Source organism: Rhamphochromis sp. 'chilingali' (genome assembly GCF_963969265.1).
Source record: "Rhamphochromis sp. 'chilingali' genome assembly, chromosome: 16".
NCBI classification, from domain to species: domain Eukaryota; kingdom Metazoa; phylum Chordata; class Actinopteri; order Cichliformes; family Cichlidae; genus Rhamphochromis; species Rhamphochromis sp. 'chilingali'.
In genome coordinates, this window is record NC_137943.1 from 10,069,089 (window position 1) to 10,086,050 (window position 16,962).

The 16,962-nt window shown below is 41.6% G+C and overlaps 1 protein-coding gene across 1 annotated transcript; it reads right to left on the minus strand.

The window, feature by feature from the left end:
- Positions 1 to 856: 856 nt before the first annotated feature.
- LOC308383739 (SUN domain-containing ossification factor) lies at positions 857 to 15,306 on the minus strand. The gene is made up of 24 exons (XM_080861831.1): positions 15,077 to 15,306; positions 11,854 to 11,959; positions 11,467 to 11,586; positions 10,948 to 11,168; positions 10,761 to 10,862; positions 10,497 to 10,638; positions 10,292 to 10,409; positions 10,047 to 10,171; positions 9,868 to 9,935; positions 9,656 to 9,763; positions 9,358 to 9,463; positions 8,929 to 8,949; positions 8,452 to 8,507; positions 7,247 to 7,329; positions 6,921 to 6,974; positions 6,749 to 6,814; positions 5,945 to 6,032; positions 4,133 to 5,473; positions 3,913 to 4,000; positions 2,988 to 3,092; positions 2,554 to 2,711; positions 2,254 to 2,348; positions 2,095 to 2,150; positions 857 to 1,746 (listed from the first exon to the last, which is right to left on the minus strand). Exons 1-24 carry the CDS (start codon positions 15,133 to 15,135, stop codon positions 1,294 to 1,296), a joined length of 3,939 nt encoding a protein of 1,312 aa, XP_080717957.1. The 5' UTR covers positions 15,136 to 15,306; the 3' UTR covers positions 857 to 1,293.
- Positions 15,307 to 16,962: the final 1,656 nt, after the last annotated feature.

The window sequence follows — 16,962 nt, forward strand, 5'->3', positions numbered from 1 at the left end:
GGCAGTGCATATAGGCGTGGTCAAGAGGACCAGCTGAAGTTAAAGTGAGCATTAGCATGAGGGGAAAAAGGTGATATAAGTGGCTTTGATTGTAACGTGGTTGTTGGTGACTGGCTGGATTGAGTGTCTCAGAAAGTGTCGTTGTACTGGGGTTTTACCACACAACTGTCTGTAGTGTTTACAGAGAATAGTCTGAAAAAGAGGAAATATCCAGTGAGCAACAACTCTGTAGGCCAAAACCCCCCCAAAAAAACCCTGTTGATGACAGATGTTAGAGGAGAATGCTTTGAGCACCCTGATAGGAAGAAAACAGCAAGTCAAATAACATCCTGTTACAACCAAAGTACGAAGAATAGCATCTCTGAACGCACAACAGATGGGCTACAGCAGCAAATCGCCACACCGAGTGGAAAAAAAAGGTGCCTGTCCAGGTTCAGAACTCGGCATGAACATGAAGGCTGGTGATTAGCTATGTAATAGTGTGTGTGTGTGTGTGTGTGTGTGTGGGGGGGGGGGGGGTATTATATTGGCAGACTTTGGGCCTCTTAGAACACCATAACCTACCACAGTATTGTTGCTTAGCATGTCCATCCTTTTATGTCAACTGTGTCTGTCTTCTGCTGGCTGCTTCCATCTGGATAACACAGTTCAAACTATGTGAACATAAAAATGAGTTCACTGCACTCAAACAGCCTCCACAGTCACTAGATTTCAATCCACTCACCACTAATAGGAGATTCAATCATAAACACAACTTGGATGTAAATATGGACCAAAATGTTTCTTTGATGTTGATGTTTGAAGTCCAACCCAGTACCAGTAATAAGCTATTTAACCCATTCTTTGTTGAGGGGGGCACGTGTTACCTGAAGTAACATAGCAGCTTTTATTTTGAAAGAGAGATTAGCCACAGCAAATAATTGTTTCAGTTCTTGATTCCTGGTCACATGATATTCGGATTTGTGTTTTGAAAGTGGAAATTCCTTCAACAACAACAAAAATAAGACGTTCACATCTTGAGACCTGTTGGGTCAATAATCACGTTCACTATTCACAACCAAAAGAGGAAAAAGCTTTAATGGAAAGCTGGGAAGACATTTTTTTGATTTGAAGTAAAACAAATGCAAATGATAAGAACTGAACAGTGACGATGAAAATAAAATGAACTTTAAGAGCGAACAGATTGTCTCGCGTTGAAACTTAAAGCTGCCTTTGTCCACAAAAGTAAACAGATGTCCTCTTTTAGAAAGAGTTGAGCAGTGGGTGAAGGGGAGGTTTTTGTCACTGTTTGAGTTAGACGGGACCTGAGAGCGCCACAAATGTCTTAGTGCTTGGCTCTGATTTCCTCCTCATGATGTCTTCTATGGTCGAAATGGGCAACGGTTCACTTTTGTCCCTCCGAGGAGCGTGAAGAAAATCCACCACCGTGCAGCTGGGCTTAGGACGCCTGCGTCGCCATGCCCGTTTCTCTGCCCGGCTCTTGGGTGGAGGGAGGCCGTCACAGATTCGAGAGCAGGCTGTGGTGAGGCCACAGAAAGAGGGGTCGTCTGAATGAGAAGATCCCTCCGAGCTCCCCTCTGACGGTGAGTCTCTAAAGGTAGGGTGAAGTAAATTTTTTGTAAGGGGGATGGGGTTTGTGGTGACAGGCACTCCGTTGCATACTCCATTGGTCAGCTCAGGAGAAGACTGTAAGGAGGGTTTCAGAGTCTCCACCTTTTCTAGGGGTTTCATCTTACGACGTCTCCTCTGTATAAGAAAAGAATCGGACAAGGCAGAAACATGAGATGCATTTTAATCACGATACCCTGGTAAAAGGGTTAATACCTTCCTGATATTACACTGTGACAATACAACACCAGTGCATTGTGCTAAACCCCAACGTTCAGTTTACTAGTTGCAAATTTATAATGGTTCACAGCTTACTGAACTCAGTAAAAACTCCCCACTGGTGGGGTTTCCATGCTGCGCAATACTCAATATTGCATCTCCTTGCAAGTTCTTTTTTTTGACAGTTTTGAAACTCAACACACATCGTGATATACTGACCAAGCCCCCCCTTCCCCCACAAACCACGCTACTAAAAGCGTTACACACCTTTCTGTTTGCTGGATAAAGACTCTCTGTTCCCTCTGCATGCATGCATTCTGGGCCTGTTACAGAAAAAAAGGTTAATTTCTACAAGCTGATTAGCGATTTTTAGCTAAATAAAAAGCAGATTCTTAAAACTTTCTGTGTTATGTGGTGCAACTTTACCTTCAGTGGTGGCTAACTGGAATGAGTCAGAGTTTATGAGTGGATAGGACGCACTCCTCTTCAAACCCAGTTCATCACAGCAGGAGAACTGTCTGCTAAGGATAACATTCAGTGTATTAATGGTTAGTGGAGAAGACAGCACACACCACCTTTATCAAGATATCTTGATGAACAACTCAAATTGTCCTAATGAGTAAAAATCACTCATTGCACTGCAACTTCTCCTCACAACTCCTAAGAGCCCATTTGAAGTGCTCTCTTTCTACTTATGGCTTCAGGTGGCAGAAGTTGTGTTTGTACCTTTCAGGACAGCAGTAGGTGTAGCTCTTAGGCGAGGGTGGCTCTGGTTCTGTGGTTGGAGGTACAGTGGAGAGGCGACAGTGGTTGGCACACAGTAGAAGGCCGAGAGACAGACACAAGAAGAGAGACAGCAGCAGGTAATTCTGCCTGTCTGATACCTGGAACGCAGGAAAGTGATTTTAAGTAACATGTGATATGTTGATGATGAGGACAGAAAGTACTCTGACAAAAAGCGTTATAAATACACTGTGAGGGGTTTTTATAAAGTTGGTTAAATATTAGCAGCTTCTCCTCATGCAAAAGCACCTAATGAGCAAGAGCACCAGCGCACCCTAATGACTGAGTGAGAAGACTCAATTTACTCCATTTGGGAAAAGGCAGGAAAAAAAACAGGACTGCAGATGACAGCTTTGTGCCCGGAGTGTTGCACACACCTCATTCTGCAGTTGGCTGACTCTGACAGACAAGTTGAGAACCAGCTGAGTCACGTTCTCCAGTTGACCCTGCAGAAACTGGATGGATTCAGTCTGACGTTGGTCCTATGGGCGTAAAAAGGCAACACATTAGCAACCAACCGCACAGGTTCACGTCACTGAAATGATATGCAAAGGTATGATGAGTAAGTATTTTGGGGTATAATAAGTGCTTGCTCTGTTCACTGGTAAACAAACACAGAGGCATTTCCCTTTGAAATTTCTCTTCCAAACACAATTTTGTGTTGTTGACTTTTCATTGCAACACTTGAAACAAAAGTGCAAAATGGGACCAACTTGAAATTATTTTTGCTACTCTCTTTTTTTCCAGTGTGTTTAAAATATGGTCAAATCTGATATCGTTATTTGCTGCTGATATCCAGTCTATTATTTATGTATTCTGTAGTGGACCAAAACAAATCTACTGTGGTCATAAGCTAAAACAATGAGCTACATGAAACTGAAACGTGACTATTTTACTGACTGCACCACAAAAATATGGAGCAACATTAGCATTCATGTGCAGTTGAGCTCCTGCCCACCTGACAACTCTCCAATAGGTCTATTCGCCCTCTTTCTAACTTAGAGTAAACGGTGCGTTAATGGACCATAAAAACAAAACAATGAGTTGAACTCCACGTTGAGTTGCGAAGAATTGCAAAGCCAGTTAAGGGTAGGTGTTTGAGCCATCGCTAATAGAAAATATTGATTAGCGCAATTTGGATCCCAAGAGCTTTGAGGAAAAACACATCTGACCCTTGGAGGCAGCTGCTACATCATGTGGCTGTTCTACAGTCCAAACAAACAGCAAGAAAAGATTTTGGAAAGAAGCAGCCATCTCAAAGTCAGACAAAGAGCTCTGCATGAAAACTGTGTTGTTGTTTACCTGTTCCTCTGCAATTCTGGAAGTGTTCTGCAGTTTAATGATGGTTTTGTTGAAAGCCTTTTGCATCTCTTCCATCTGCTTTCGATACCTTAAGAAGAAGAAGACGAAGAAGAAGTTTTGTTTTTTTTTTAAAAAGGATCACTGTAACCTCAGCTCATTAACAAAAACAACCTTTGTATTTTTGTTTTCCTCACTCCTCATGTCCTTCCACCATCCTCACCTCTGGCTAAGCTGCTCCAGGTAGCGTCCGCTCAGTGACATGTTCATCTCCAGGGCCTTAATGCGGTTGTTGAGTCTCATGAAGACCGACTCTTTCTGGCTCGAGCTGTGCACCGGGTTCCCGTTCTGCTCTGTGCCATTAGGGGGCTCTGCATAGATGTCCGAGAGGGACGGTGAGGTGGGTGAAGAAGGAGTTGGGGAGGATGGGCGAGGCAGCTGACCGTTGCCACTTGAAGATGCTGAGATGTCGTCTGCAAAATCCTCCATTTTAGCATCTGCGATGGCTGCGTGACCGCCAGAAGGCTCAGGTTCTGCAGCAGGTTCTGGAGCAGGGGGGGATACTTCAGAAGAAGCAGTGCTGCTTTCGGGTACAACAGCTGAGTCAGGCTGCTGCTCTAAATGAGGGGAGCCTGTGGGTGCAGGGACTGGAGATGGATCTGTTTTGTCTTGGGTTTGAATGAGGACATTTGTTTCTACTTGAGTGACATCAATCTCCAGCTTCTCCTCTGGGGGTGCCACCGATATGTCGTCTGCTGTGGCACTGGTGCTTGGTTTTACAGGGACAGAGCTACTGAGAGAAGCCGAAGGCTCGATGTGCTCTTCTACCTCCAGCACATCCTGGCTGTTCTCCGGCCCTGGCTCCTTTGCCGGTTCCAAGGTGGACAGCTGTGGTGTTTCCACAATATGGGTAGGTTTGGCTGCAGATGAATCAGCATCGCTGGATTTGGGGAGCGTCATGGTTTGACTGGGCTCCCGGAGAGGCGATCCAGATGCAGATTCTTCTGTGTTCCCAGCAGGCTGTGATACCTCCGATTCTACAGCTTCACTCTCTGGCTCCTGCTCAGAAGCTTGTTCTTTGTCTTGGAGCTGATGCAGCTCACTCGGGTGCTGCTGAGGTTCGGGGTGGGCAGATGAGTGCGTAGGTGGGTGCCAAGATGGTGTTTGGGTAGAAGGAATTATTTGCTGTCTTTCTGCTGTTTGGCATTCCCTGTGTTTGGATAGTGAGGCAGAACACTGCTGCTGGAAATACTCCAGAAGAGAAGCTGCACAGGAGCATGGAGAAGAAAGTGAAGGAACTGGAGGGCAGTACTTTAAGCTTTCCTGTTGTCTCTCATGATGATCCTTTTTCTCTTCTTCCAAGTCATCCTCCTTATCCAGAAGGATGATTGTAGAGCTGATAGGTTCTTCCTCATCCTTGTCTAAAGGAAGAACTATTTTTTCCTCCATGGGTGGGAGCTCTTGTTTGACACCTTCAGATGTGGTTGACGTCTCTAGGGCAGAGTTTTCCACAGTTTCAGGGATATCAGTGTCTTGTGAAATCTGCACGTCTTCAGAGTCTGGACTGGAGAAACGATGTTGTAAATATTAAATGCAGAGAAGAGCAAAAACTGTAAAAGACTTATAGCCTTAACCAGTGTCGTCTACACACGTACAGAAATTAAAACCGCAGCTTATCCTTTATGTATTTTAGTGAAACACAGCAGTGCTCCATGACCTGCGGCATTATTCATCACTTTTCAATTCTGATAATAAAAATACAATTTGGTTTGCTGAAATTTCTAAAATGCTTTTTTCCAGCTCTGAAAACAATACCAGCATTTGTTGAAAGTTTGCCTGTGGTCAGTTTAAAACCATCTCTCACTTTTACACATCGAAAACGCCACGCCATAGGTCACAGGGAGCACTATTGCATTTGTGTGAAGAGGCTCAGAGGGACGTGCAAAATCTACTAACTATTAAAAACACTATAGATAACACAGGTAATCAAAGGGAGTAAAATAGTGAACCTGTGGTACATCTGACAGGTACTCACACTGAAGTAGTAGTGATAGTAGTTTCAGTGGTGGATTCAAGGGGCTGCGATGGCTCAGTTATGTTCACTTCTTGGGTTGAAAGGCTGCCTGAAAAAAAGAAAATCAGAAAAATTTAAATCAACAACAAATGTTTCAAAAGTACAGTTTAGTCAACTTCAACATTTTTGATTAAAGGAAAAAACTAAACAAAAATAAGCTTGTCAATCCTGAACGTTGTATAAGACTGAAAACTTTACAAAAAAAGTGTCAGAAAAGTGTGTGAAACAGAAATTAAAAACAAATGATTTAAAAGCTGTATTTATATAAAACTAGAACAACGTGCAGCATAAAATGCTGAAATTCAAATATCTTTCTCTTGAATGTTATATATTTGTATTACAGTTAATGAATGTACTTTTTATTTTCTATCAGTAACACATTGTAGTCAAGCTGTGTTTTTGTAGTTTTAGAATCCAAATATTATTTTCCTTGTTGATTAATATGAGATTTTAACTGGTTTGGTTTCGTCTGGCTGAGTTAATCAAGGCCTCTCCTTATGTCGTGTACACTAACACATCCCCTAACATTCAAGGAATCAGGTTGGATTGCAGGTTAAATGACTTACAAATTTCCAAAGGCTTAGTATATTTTTTATATTTGCATGGTAGGGGTTCAAATTAAACCCACAGATTGTTTTAATTTTACATTTACACCGGACCCTGACTTTTTGGGAAATTTGGATAGCTTTTATTATGCTTACTCTAGACAAGGTAAAATAAGAAAACAGTAGAGTGTTATATGCATATATGGCGTGTTGTCCGTACCATTCATCTCTGTGCCTCCTCCAAGAACGTTGACAGCAATATTGTTCACCATGTTTAAAATAGCATCTGAAGAGCAAATGATAACATCAGTCACAAGTTCACACAAACACAATCTGAGCTTGAGAACAAATGTACTCATCTTCATGCTGTAGGAGTTTAAAATCAGACTTGCCTTTTGCTGATCCAATTAGATCAGCCTCACCAGGTGCCGATCCAGAGGGATAATCTGTAGGGAGTGTTATTAAACGCTTTCATATATATGTAAGAAATTAAAATCACCAACCAATATAAATGTAAAGTAAACTACTATGACATTAGCTTAGTTTTACACAAAACAAAACTTTAAAAAAAAAAATTCAAAAGGGATGATTTTAATACTAATTTATTATTCTCAAACTGTACTGACAGCTGCACTTACACCAAGTTTAACAAGTCTATTTTTCTTTTCTTTTAACAGCAGTTTACAGTAATTTTAGCTACAACATCCTCTGTTCTTACCCAAGTCGTCGTCCTGATCATCTGGCCTTTCTGAGGGATCAACTATCTCCTCATATTCTTCCACCATGCTTGTACCAAACACCCTGTCATAAAAATAAGGATCCAAATCTATAACCACAGTCACACTGAAAGTAATTTACAGTTGTGGTCAGAAGTTTCAAACTGTCACACTCAAATAAGAGGAAAATGTTAAGAAACAACCCAGGAAACCTCACTGCTCATAGTTAATGAAATAATGAAGGAGGAAGACCAATTTCAAATTCTTCAGCTTCACTTCAAATCAACAGCTAAACAGTTACAACTTGGACACAACTGAAAGAAATAATAATGGATTGGATTTATATAGCGCTTTTCAAGGCACCCAAAGCGCTTTACAATGCCACTATTCATTCACTCTCACATTCACACACTGGTGGAGGCAGCTACGGTTGTAGCCACAGCTGCCCTGGGGCAGACTGACAGAAGCGAGGCTGCCATATGGCGCCATCGGCCCCTCTGGCCAACACCAGTAGGCGGTAGGGTCAAGTGTCTTGACCAAGGACACAACGACCAGGACAGAGAGCCCACGGATCGAACCGACGACCTTCCAGTTACAGATACGCTAATAATCTCAAACACACATCAAACCTGGTCTAGGACTGGATAAATGCATAAACATTAAGCTCCAACCTTGTAGAAAATATGTGGACTATGCTTCAAAGCCAGGTCCATGTCAGGAAACCAACTATTTTAAATGAACTCTACCAAGAAAAGTAGTTAAATCAAGACAGAAGCTTGTTGATGAATACCAAAATCATCTAGTCGAGGTGCAACTTGATAACGAACATTTAACAAAGACTAATGGGGGGGATGTGTACATATTTGAGCCTGTATGCACACTTATATATTCAAACTTGTACAACCAATTCTTGTTTGCTCCAAGTCACCAAATAGTTTTCACTTCCTCAAAAACTATTAGTCAGCAGTTTCTGAAACTGTGATTTAAATGCATCTTTAAACTCTGCAGAAGCAGGAAACAACTGCCAACAGGTTAGTTCCACTTTTTCTAACCAAAACCTTGATGTAGTACCAAAAATCAGACGCTATCTTAGCTTATGCTGTGTTATGGCTTCTTGCTTCTTGTGCAATATACCGATTGTGACTTATTTAAATAGATTTGATTTGCTTCACACTGCATGCTGTGCGTTAGGAGCACTATCACGTACCTTATGAGACTAAGTGGACAGAAATGTTCAGAGCCAAAGTGAGAGACCAGCTCTACCTACAACAAAAAATGTAAAAAATGCAAAACTCATTCAGATTATTTCATATCTTGTGTTGCAGATTTATAAAATCATCAGCAGAGTTATTAATTAACAGCAAAGCATTGATTTTGTTATAAAGTCAATTAGTGTAATGAAAAAAAAAATGATGGGTTGACAGACTGTGTAACCAGGAAATCAGAGAAATTTGAGAAACATAATAATGGGTATTATTCCGAGGATTATCAAATGTTCACATGTCTGAAATAAACACTTTGGAAAAGCAGCCAATGGACGTTACAATGGTTTGCAGGCAGCACAGCAAGTTAGATCTGATTCTGTTTCATTCGGATCGCAGCAGTTAGACACAAAACACACTCCCCTCCACGTTTACTGTTCAGTTCACCCAACGACAGAGCACTACAAGAAGGACAAGCTAACCTTTATGTACTTGGTGAACATCTGAAGCAAGAAAAAAGGGAAAAAGAGAAATATTAAAAGAGATGTCAGCATGCATTAAAAACGAGACTAGAGAGAGTATGCTGGCTTCACCTGAGTCACTCGGGCAAATGGCAACAGCATCTCTAACACTTTTCAAAATGGCAAAGCCACATTACATGCATTTAAGACACGAAGCTGACAAATCTACCAAGAATACAAAGAGAAATATCAGCAACACCAGGGACAAAGAAAAAAAACACTCCTACAGTACAGTCGGGTAATAGTCGGCTGCAGATCGAAACAACTGTTCGTAATGTAATTACACTGAAAGATTACAGCAATTTGTTGCACACATTCAGCAGAGAATAAAGGAGATATAGCGAAATAATTCAAACAAACAACAAAACAAAAAAAGAATATAGTGCTCACCTTTACATATTTTGCATAAAGATGCTCATCCAGTGGGAAGCTCTGAACTGTACGTTCATCCCGGGCGTGAAAGGTTCCCAGCTTTAGCCATTTATTTGTTGGGTACCTGCAAAAGTACATTCATACAGCACAGTCAGATTAGTCGATGACTGAAGCTGCAGCTTGGTGTCGCTGGAAATTCCAGCAAGAAACAAAAAAGATGACAAATGAAAATGTAAATAAGTGAAAATGCGATCTTCTTTTAGAAGATATTAAAAAGATGACATGACAGATCCGACAGCATAGCCACTGGGCATACCTATTACTAATGGACACAAGAAAGTCTTTAGGTGTAGACGAGAAGAGTTCAAAGTTGGCGATGACCAACTGCTTCACCTGGATGGGCTCACAGAGCTCAATAATGAACCTGAGCATCAGAGAGAGGGTGGAAAAAAATAGAAAACTGGGTTTAAGAGGAGAGAAAAAGAGAATTGACTCATTTGTGGATAGAAGGAAAGGGATGCAACATACCAGATTTTATTACTGCAGGGGTTTAGCATGTATAAATCCATATTCTCCTTCAATATGGCTGAAGTGCTCTGCATTGAACAAAGAAGTATGAGTTGAATTTGTCACTGTGTCAACATCCAGCAGGAGAGGCAGATTTTATGATTTCATGGTGAATGGAAAACATAAGCATCATTTTATACCTTAGCCTCGGGGTTAGCGCCAAGTATCTTGGCCCCACACTCCACTGAGGCGTAGTTATTAAAGTTCTTCTGGACCTTCTTCACTGTATGAGAACCCACATTGTCGGAAGTGTGAGTAGACTGAGCTATGGTGAGAAAAAAAAATGGGGGGGGGGGGGATATATAGAGATATATATTTTCACACTTTTGCAGTTTATTCTAGTACAGAAATGGTTGCAATTTCAAAATTCATATTCTGATCGTACTTTTTTCATTCTCCACCTCCATCATCTTGCGTTTCCACTCATCAAAAGTGGGGATGTCCTCGGGGTCTTTGGTGCTCACACTTGAATCTGTGTCTGTGGTACCAGGGGAGCTCAAGTCCTGTCACAGATAATGAGACAATGAGAGCTGGGACAGCTCCTCTGGCGTGAAAGGAAAAATAGTTCACATCGAATCCACGCTCCTTACCGCCTCCTTGAGTGTGTGCGAGACGTTGGATTCCAGGTGCTGCGTACCGTGACCAGCAGGAGAACTCAGAGGAACATCAGTGTGGACTTTAGTACCTGCAGTGTGAACATTGGAAGTGTTCTCCAGAACAATTGGAGGGCTGCTGTAGTAACGAAAAATGCATCGTTGCCATCGTTTAAAGAGAGTCGAGAATGAATTTATTTATTTAACTACATCCAGAGGTTTTTAAAATCTTTCAAAGGGTGAAATGTTAACTGTACCTACCTGTCACTGTCATATGGATTGTTCTCTTCTTCACATTCAGCAGGAGGCAGGTCAGAATCATTGACCTCAGAAGCAGCTACATCTAAGGCATCGCCCGAGACTCTGAAATTAAAGGGAAAAAAAACATTTTAGCAGGAGCATTATATGAAACAAACATCAGCAGTGAGATTTGACAACAGTAACTTGCCCCTTGGGGATGCTGTCTTGAAGATTAACTTTGCTGGGGCTGTCGTTAGTTTCGGCAGAAAATGCAGCGACAGAGTCGGGGGAAGGCGGCGGGGAGGCATGCTCCTGATCTTGAGTGACAGAGATTTCTATATGCTGACTTTCAGAGCTGTGCTCAGGTTGTGATATTCCTTTGTCTGCCTCCAGCTCTACCTCAGCAGCAGACTCGTCTGCTTCAAAGGCCTGATGGATAAAGACAAAGATGGATAAAGATATTTGCGCTGTTGAGTGCAGTGGTATTGTTTGGCCCATTTACCAGAGCTGGACTGATCAATGAAACACTTAAAGCTCTGAATATCCCTGAACGTTCGTGACCTTGATTGCTTCTCTTGCGGTGAAAGTTTTATGCTGATGGAAACAAGATGTAAAACCCTTTTGAAGTCTTAGCTAAAACATGTTTTGACATCCATTTTTGACATTCTTACATAGCAGACAGTGATTGCAATATTAAATATAAATGAAAGCTGCAGTCATACTATACCATATCATATTCTTTTTGGCCCACTTCTTGTGGCATCTGCTCCTCTTTGACACGATCGTCTTCTGTTGGTGGCTCATTTTCAGAGAAAGGCGGGGCAGGTACGACCAAGCTTTCCTCGACCTAGTCACGACACAATAACATTTCACTGATATTATTACACCCCCAAATTTGAGTGAGCTGCTAAAAAACTTTGCTCAGTCCAAACATTCAGATGTTGTTGTTGTTGTTAATCTGCTACAAATCTAGCACAGCAAGGCGTTTCCAGAGCTGTTAAACAAACAAAGGAGTGCATAGTGAAGTGTCTGGTCACAAAAGCTATTCATCACATCGACCTGTACAAGCTCTGAGCCATGAGGTAAGTTCTGGTACAGTATTGCACAACGCTACCTCGTGACGATGGAAGTGTTCCTGAGGCTCTTCTTCCGAGCTGACCTCCTTTGGGGACACGGGGCTCTGGGCCTCTCCTTGCAGCTCTGCGCAACCAACATAGCAACTGTGGTAGCGAAGGGACAGAGTGAAAGACGGTCAGTGCCACAATACCACCGAGTCGGTTTTGAAAAGCAGGGTCACTTCATTTTGTGGAAAACAAAGAGCTCGGATTCTGAGGATGTGAGGAACTTTTAAAACTCTTGCAACAAGCGAACAAAACAACACTTTTATTTCAGGGCAGTGAGTCATGAACGGAGAAACCTGCAGCCCAGTGTCACAGTGTGACGCACCGAGCGTTCACGTGGCCGTACCCCAAGGAATCAGTTTATCTTATCTGCATGCAGAGCCAGGGAATGTTTTCAGAGCCAAAAGACACACCTCAAGCACACTGCACATTACTCAACCTGTCTGTGAGACCTGCTTTTCATGTGTTATTCATATCCTAATATTGTTTTAATTGTGGGATGAAGGATGAAAGTATTTGAGGAATGATGATTACTTCGGATGACTGTGCATATTTCTGAATAACAACCAAATTTTTTTTAAAAAGGGTCTTTAAATGTTTATGTACAATATTTTTTCATCAACTTAAAAAACTGGAACAAAACCTAATTGTGGCATTTGCAAATGTTTTGACTCCTCTTCACTTATCAAGTGAAGAGGAGTCAAAACCTTATGTAATTAACTAATAAGGGCTTGTAAATGGCCAAATGCTCCTAGTAGGACTGTGAGCTGATGATATTTCCAAAGCTGGCCTCCATGCAGCTAACACAGATGACGCTCACTGATGCCCACAAAGCAGGTGAAAGCTATAAAAAGCCTGAAGAGCTTGCAATTTCCTTTGTCTAAAATGTCATTCGAAACAGATGAAACTGGCAAGAGGACTGTGGAAGTCTGCAAGAATCAATTAGGGTACTCACGTCTCTGCAGTTCAAAAATCATTTGTCTCGAGGTGCTGGAATTTTGGATACACTTATATATTAAAATATGCCTTTATTTTGAACCCTACAAGTCCGTTGGGTGACACAATCCCAAAAAGAAAAAGGTCCGGGTCACAGTGACTGCCCCCTTGGCAGAAAAACAACAATAAACAGCAGTAACAAGCCTTAAAATAGCTGCGAAAATGTCAAACTGGTGTCCTCAAAGGCCACGCTCTAACAGTCACTTGGCAACAACCCAGGTCATGACATGGATTTTATTCTGGATTCCAGCTCAGGTATTTTACTTGGCCGGCTGCCTGGCTGGCATCGCTTTTGTGTTGATCTGACGTGAGGCTCGACTAGTCAAAAACACCCATGAACAACAGAGCATTTGTTTTCTAATTGAAAGTCATCTACCACAGTGTGATGCCAAAGGAGCAACAGTGGTGCTGAGCCACAGCCAGCTAAATAATTCATTACCCAATTACAAAGGGTTGAAACACTCACCATCACATTCAAAAAGCTAAGATGTGCTCAGTCTCACCGCAAATGCATTAAACGTTTGTATTACACAGTATGTTATTATTATCTTTGAGAAATGAAATGGGTCGTATAAACGCAGGATTTGCAAAACACAGGATTAAGTTTTTAAGTGATAGTAGTGCCAATGCAACACCATGAAAAAAAGACTTAAAGAGCAGCCTTAATATGTGGAAGTGAAGTGCTGACCGCTGCAGCAGATGAAACACGTCTACCACAAGTGCAAAGATCATGTATGTGTGCTCACTCTTGTCAGACTGTCCTTGGGAAACATGTCTGATATGTGACTCTGATAGGAAAAAATGACACATAGTATGATTTCACCTGTATGGTGGTTTATTACTTCAATGAAATAAATTAGTGGTAGAAAAATTAAATCACACACTTTTTTTTAAACAAATGCTGAACCAGCTTTTTAGATATACGGTAATTAAAGTTAGTTAAATACAGTTTTATTTATATAGCACCAAATCACAAAAGCAGTCACCTAAAGGTGCTTTACACTTAGAGTAAAGACCTTCAATAATAGAGAGAAGCCCCCAACAATCAGATGATCCCCTATGTGCAACCACTTGTAGACAGCGGATAAGAAAAACTCCCTTTTAACAGGAAGAAACCTCTGACAGAACCAGGCTCAGGGAGGAGCAGCCACCTGCTGCGACCAGCCAGCTACACTCCCTAAATGTAAATATGGAGAAAAAGCTACTGAATCCTGGTATATCAGATGTATGGGTCTCATGTTAAACATCATACCATGACATCAGTGTTTCTCTAACACGGTAAAATGAGTTTTGTACTCTTCCTGCTATGATACTCTAGTGGCATCAACAACTTCATTAAATTCCACGGCTTTTTCATGGGGTACAAAGCTGATAAACATTAAAAGGCAAAAGCAGCATCACGTAAAGCTTCTGTCTGAAATAAGAGTTAAACTGATGCTGTTGAAAGTAGGCCATGCCAACATCACCACTATAGATCCTAATAAAATGTTACATCGTGTCCCTCCCTCCCCTTCTGTCTGAAGCACAGCAGGCAGTTTGTTTGATGGTTTGTTGCCATCCTATTAAATCAAGCCTAGAACCCACATTCATCCTAAACCCTGTTTCTATGTTCTGTGTCAGAATTACAGAGTCCCAGCAAACTCAGGCTTCCACAGGACAGACATGACTGACGTGCAAGGCCCATAATCCTGTCAGCAACTGATGAACCAAACCTGTGTAACGTCTGATCCGCCACGGCATGGGTTGTCACTGATGTACACGGAGCAGATTAGCGTGTGTGTGTGTGTGTGTATGTAAACCAGGCTGTCTTGGTCAGTGTCTTCTAGAAAGGTAACAGTTAAGCTAGAGCTCAGACAGACTTCGCACAGGTGCCAAACTTAAAGCGGCTGGTAACATTCAAATCATATTCTGGCTTCCAGACCGTAACATTTTCATGAAGTGAACAACTTCGCGAGGTCGTTTAAAGCTAACGCTTCCCAAGCCCGCTTTAAAGTTAGCTGGTTAGTAGTCAGCTACTCAAGCTAACTCGTCTGCGAACAAGTCAGAAGTCAGCCAGGTGCCACATCACACCACAATGTTTACGCAAGCTAGCCAGACAAAGCGATGTAAAGGTTAACCTTGGGGTAATCTTTACTCGGGCTGTTTGGCAGTTTGAATATTTTGTGTTTTTCAGCGAAACAACAGTACTGTTTTCAAACGGGACTAATTAAACTAACTCACCAATAGACAACAGCTAGCCACACTGACACAAGTCGCCACAACAGTGGTGTCATCTTCATCCCTCTCCAGCCGGGACAGACATCCTCTCCGCGCTCACAGAAACGTTGTATCCTTTTGCTACGCTGTCTTTCACAGCGGTGTATAACATAAACCGATCCGCTATTTCCTGTTAACAAAGCTGACGTTGGCGGTTTCACTGGTGAAGTGTGATGCTAACTGCTGTAACTCCCCCCACACACACATACACACACAACTTGCTACCGGGTCACCGCGAAACTGTCCAATGAAAACACAGCGACGCCATGGCGCAGTTCAAACTGAGCGTATGTTGGGAGCGCTCGTTTTGTAGCGCCTGGTCGCCCGATTGTATTGTATTGAGCTCCTTGAAGTGAAGTATTTTAAATTTGTCAAGGGAGTGGGATTTTGCCTTTCAAGCGTTATCATTTGCGATAATCAAAACATACCCGCAGTGTTATAGTGTTACGATCATGCGGGGTGTGGACAGCTAATGGAAATTCACACAAGCTCCGTAAAACATATAAACTTAAACTCTCACTGTATACCCCATTAAATAACTTTATAATAAACCCCAAATTCCACACCGTGAAACTTACATGCGTGCTAAAGATAGTATATGTTTTTTAGTTTTTGTTTTTTTTGGTGCAATCACATGTAACTTGACCTCAAATATTGCAAATCGGTGCGTTTCTTGCACCAGTTTTACAAAAGTATCAGCCTGTATCTCAACAGGTCAGCGCAATTATCAGGAATGCGAAGAGTCCTGTGTTATTTTTGGCTGTGAGGTTCACTTTGCAATTAGATATCGTGCACTGCAGCAAACAGCAGTGAATGCTGTTTTATATTAAACCCACTAGGGGGAGCCCTCTGCTCAACCCTGCGGGGTTTTCAAATTGTGAAACATAACTATAGGCGTTAAGGAGATCATTTGAAACTCACCTTGGTATAAGCAAATCACGGGGTGATGAGCCCAAGAGCCATCATGTGCCTAAAGTGCTAAATGAAAAGAATCATCTCTTCCATGAATAGAGCTCCAAGCTCACTTGAGCAGCACTTTAGCTTAGTGTGACTACAGGGCATGTGGCCAGTCATAATACAAAGCACACTTGGACTTTGAGAGGACAAAGATACTACATCCTGATTTGGGGATGACTGAGTGCACATTTGGACTTAGACAAAAATGAGTCCTTGGCTTTAAGAAAAATCTTTTTACAGGACTACATTCATAACTAACGAACGAAATGTGCTAAAAGAAACACTTTTTTCTGGGTCTTTTGGTAAATGGTAAATGGACTGGTTCTTTTAAAGTGCTTTTCTACACTAAATGAGCACTCAGTGTGCTTTTGCACTCAATTTCAAATTGTGTGGTCATAATGTAGAGTTTGGCAGTTAATTTCTTACCAATGCATGAAAATCAGAAATCATGTAACATCGCTACATTTTGGGAATTCATGTACTGAACAGTTTTTTGTTTTGTCCCTAGTTGAAATAAACTTTTACTACCAGACCAACCTAGACTTCTGCTGCCACCAAGTGGCTACAAGTAAATCACATTACTTTAACATCAAGAGGTTTTTCTTGTGCAGTGGATATGCAACCCGCATACTAAATACTGTGTTAGTGCCACAAAATGTGACAGATGGTATAGTTTACATATGTCTGTTCTATTAATTTCTGTTAATAACGTTCATTATATATATCTTACACACATCACCATCTCTATGCAGAATTTTAGTACATTTTCTACATTATGGAAGGCTTAATGTCTGCACAAAAAAAGCATAGAAACTGTAACAAACCTTTGTTTTAGTTGAGGAAAGCAAATAACCAGTGTAAAACACTCTGACCCAGCAAACACGACAAGATCA

What these genes read in the sequence shown, in the direction of transcription:
- LOC308383739 (XM_080861831.1), bottom strand. Translation starts at nt 15,135, where the DNA reads ATGAAGATGACACCACTGTTGTGGCGACTTGTGTCAGTGTGGCTAGCT. An exon ending in AATCCATATGACAGTGACAG is followed by an intron (nt 10,639 to 10,760) that starts GTAGGTACAGTT and finishes TCGTTACTACAG; the next exon opens with CAGCCCTCCAATTGTTCTGG. An exon ending in ACTATCACTACTACTTCAGT is followed by an intron (nt 5,474 to 5,944) that starts GTGAGTACCTGT and finishes TCGTTTCTCCAG; the next exon opens with TCCAGACTCTGAAGACGTGC.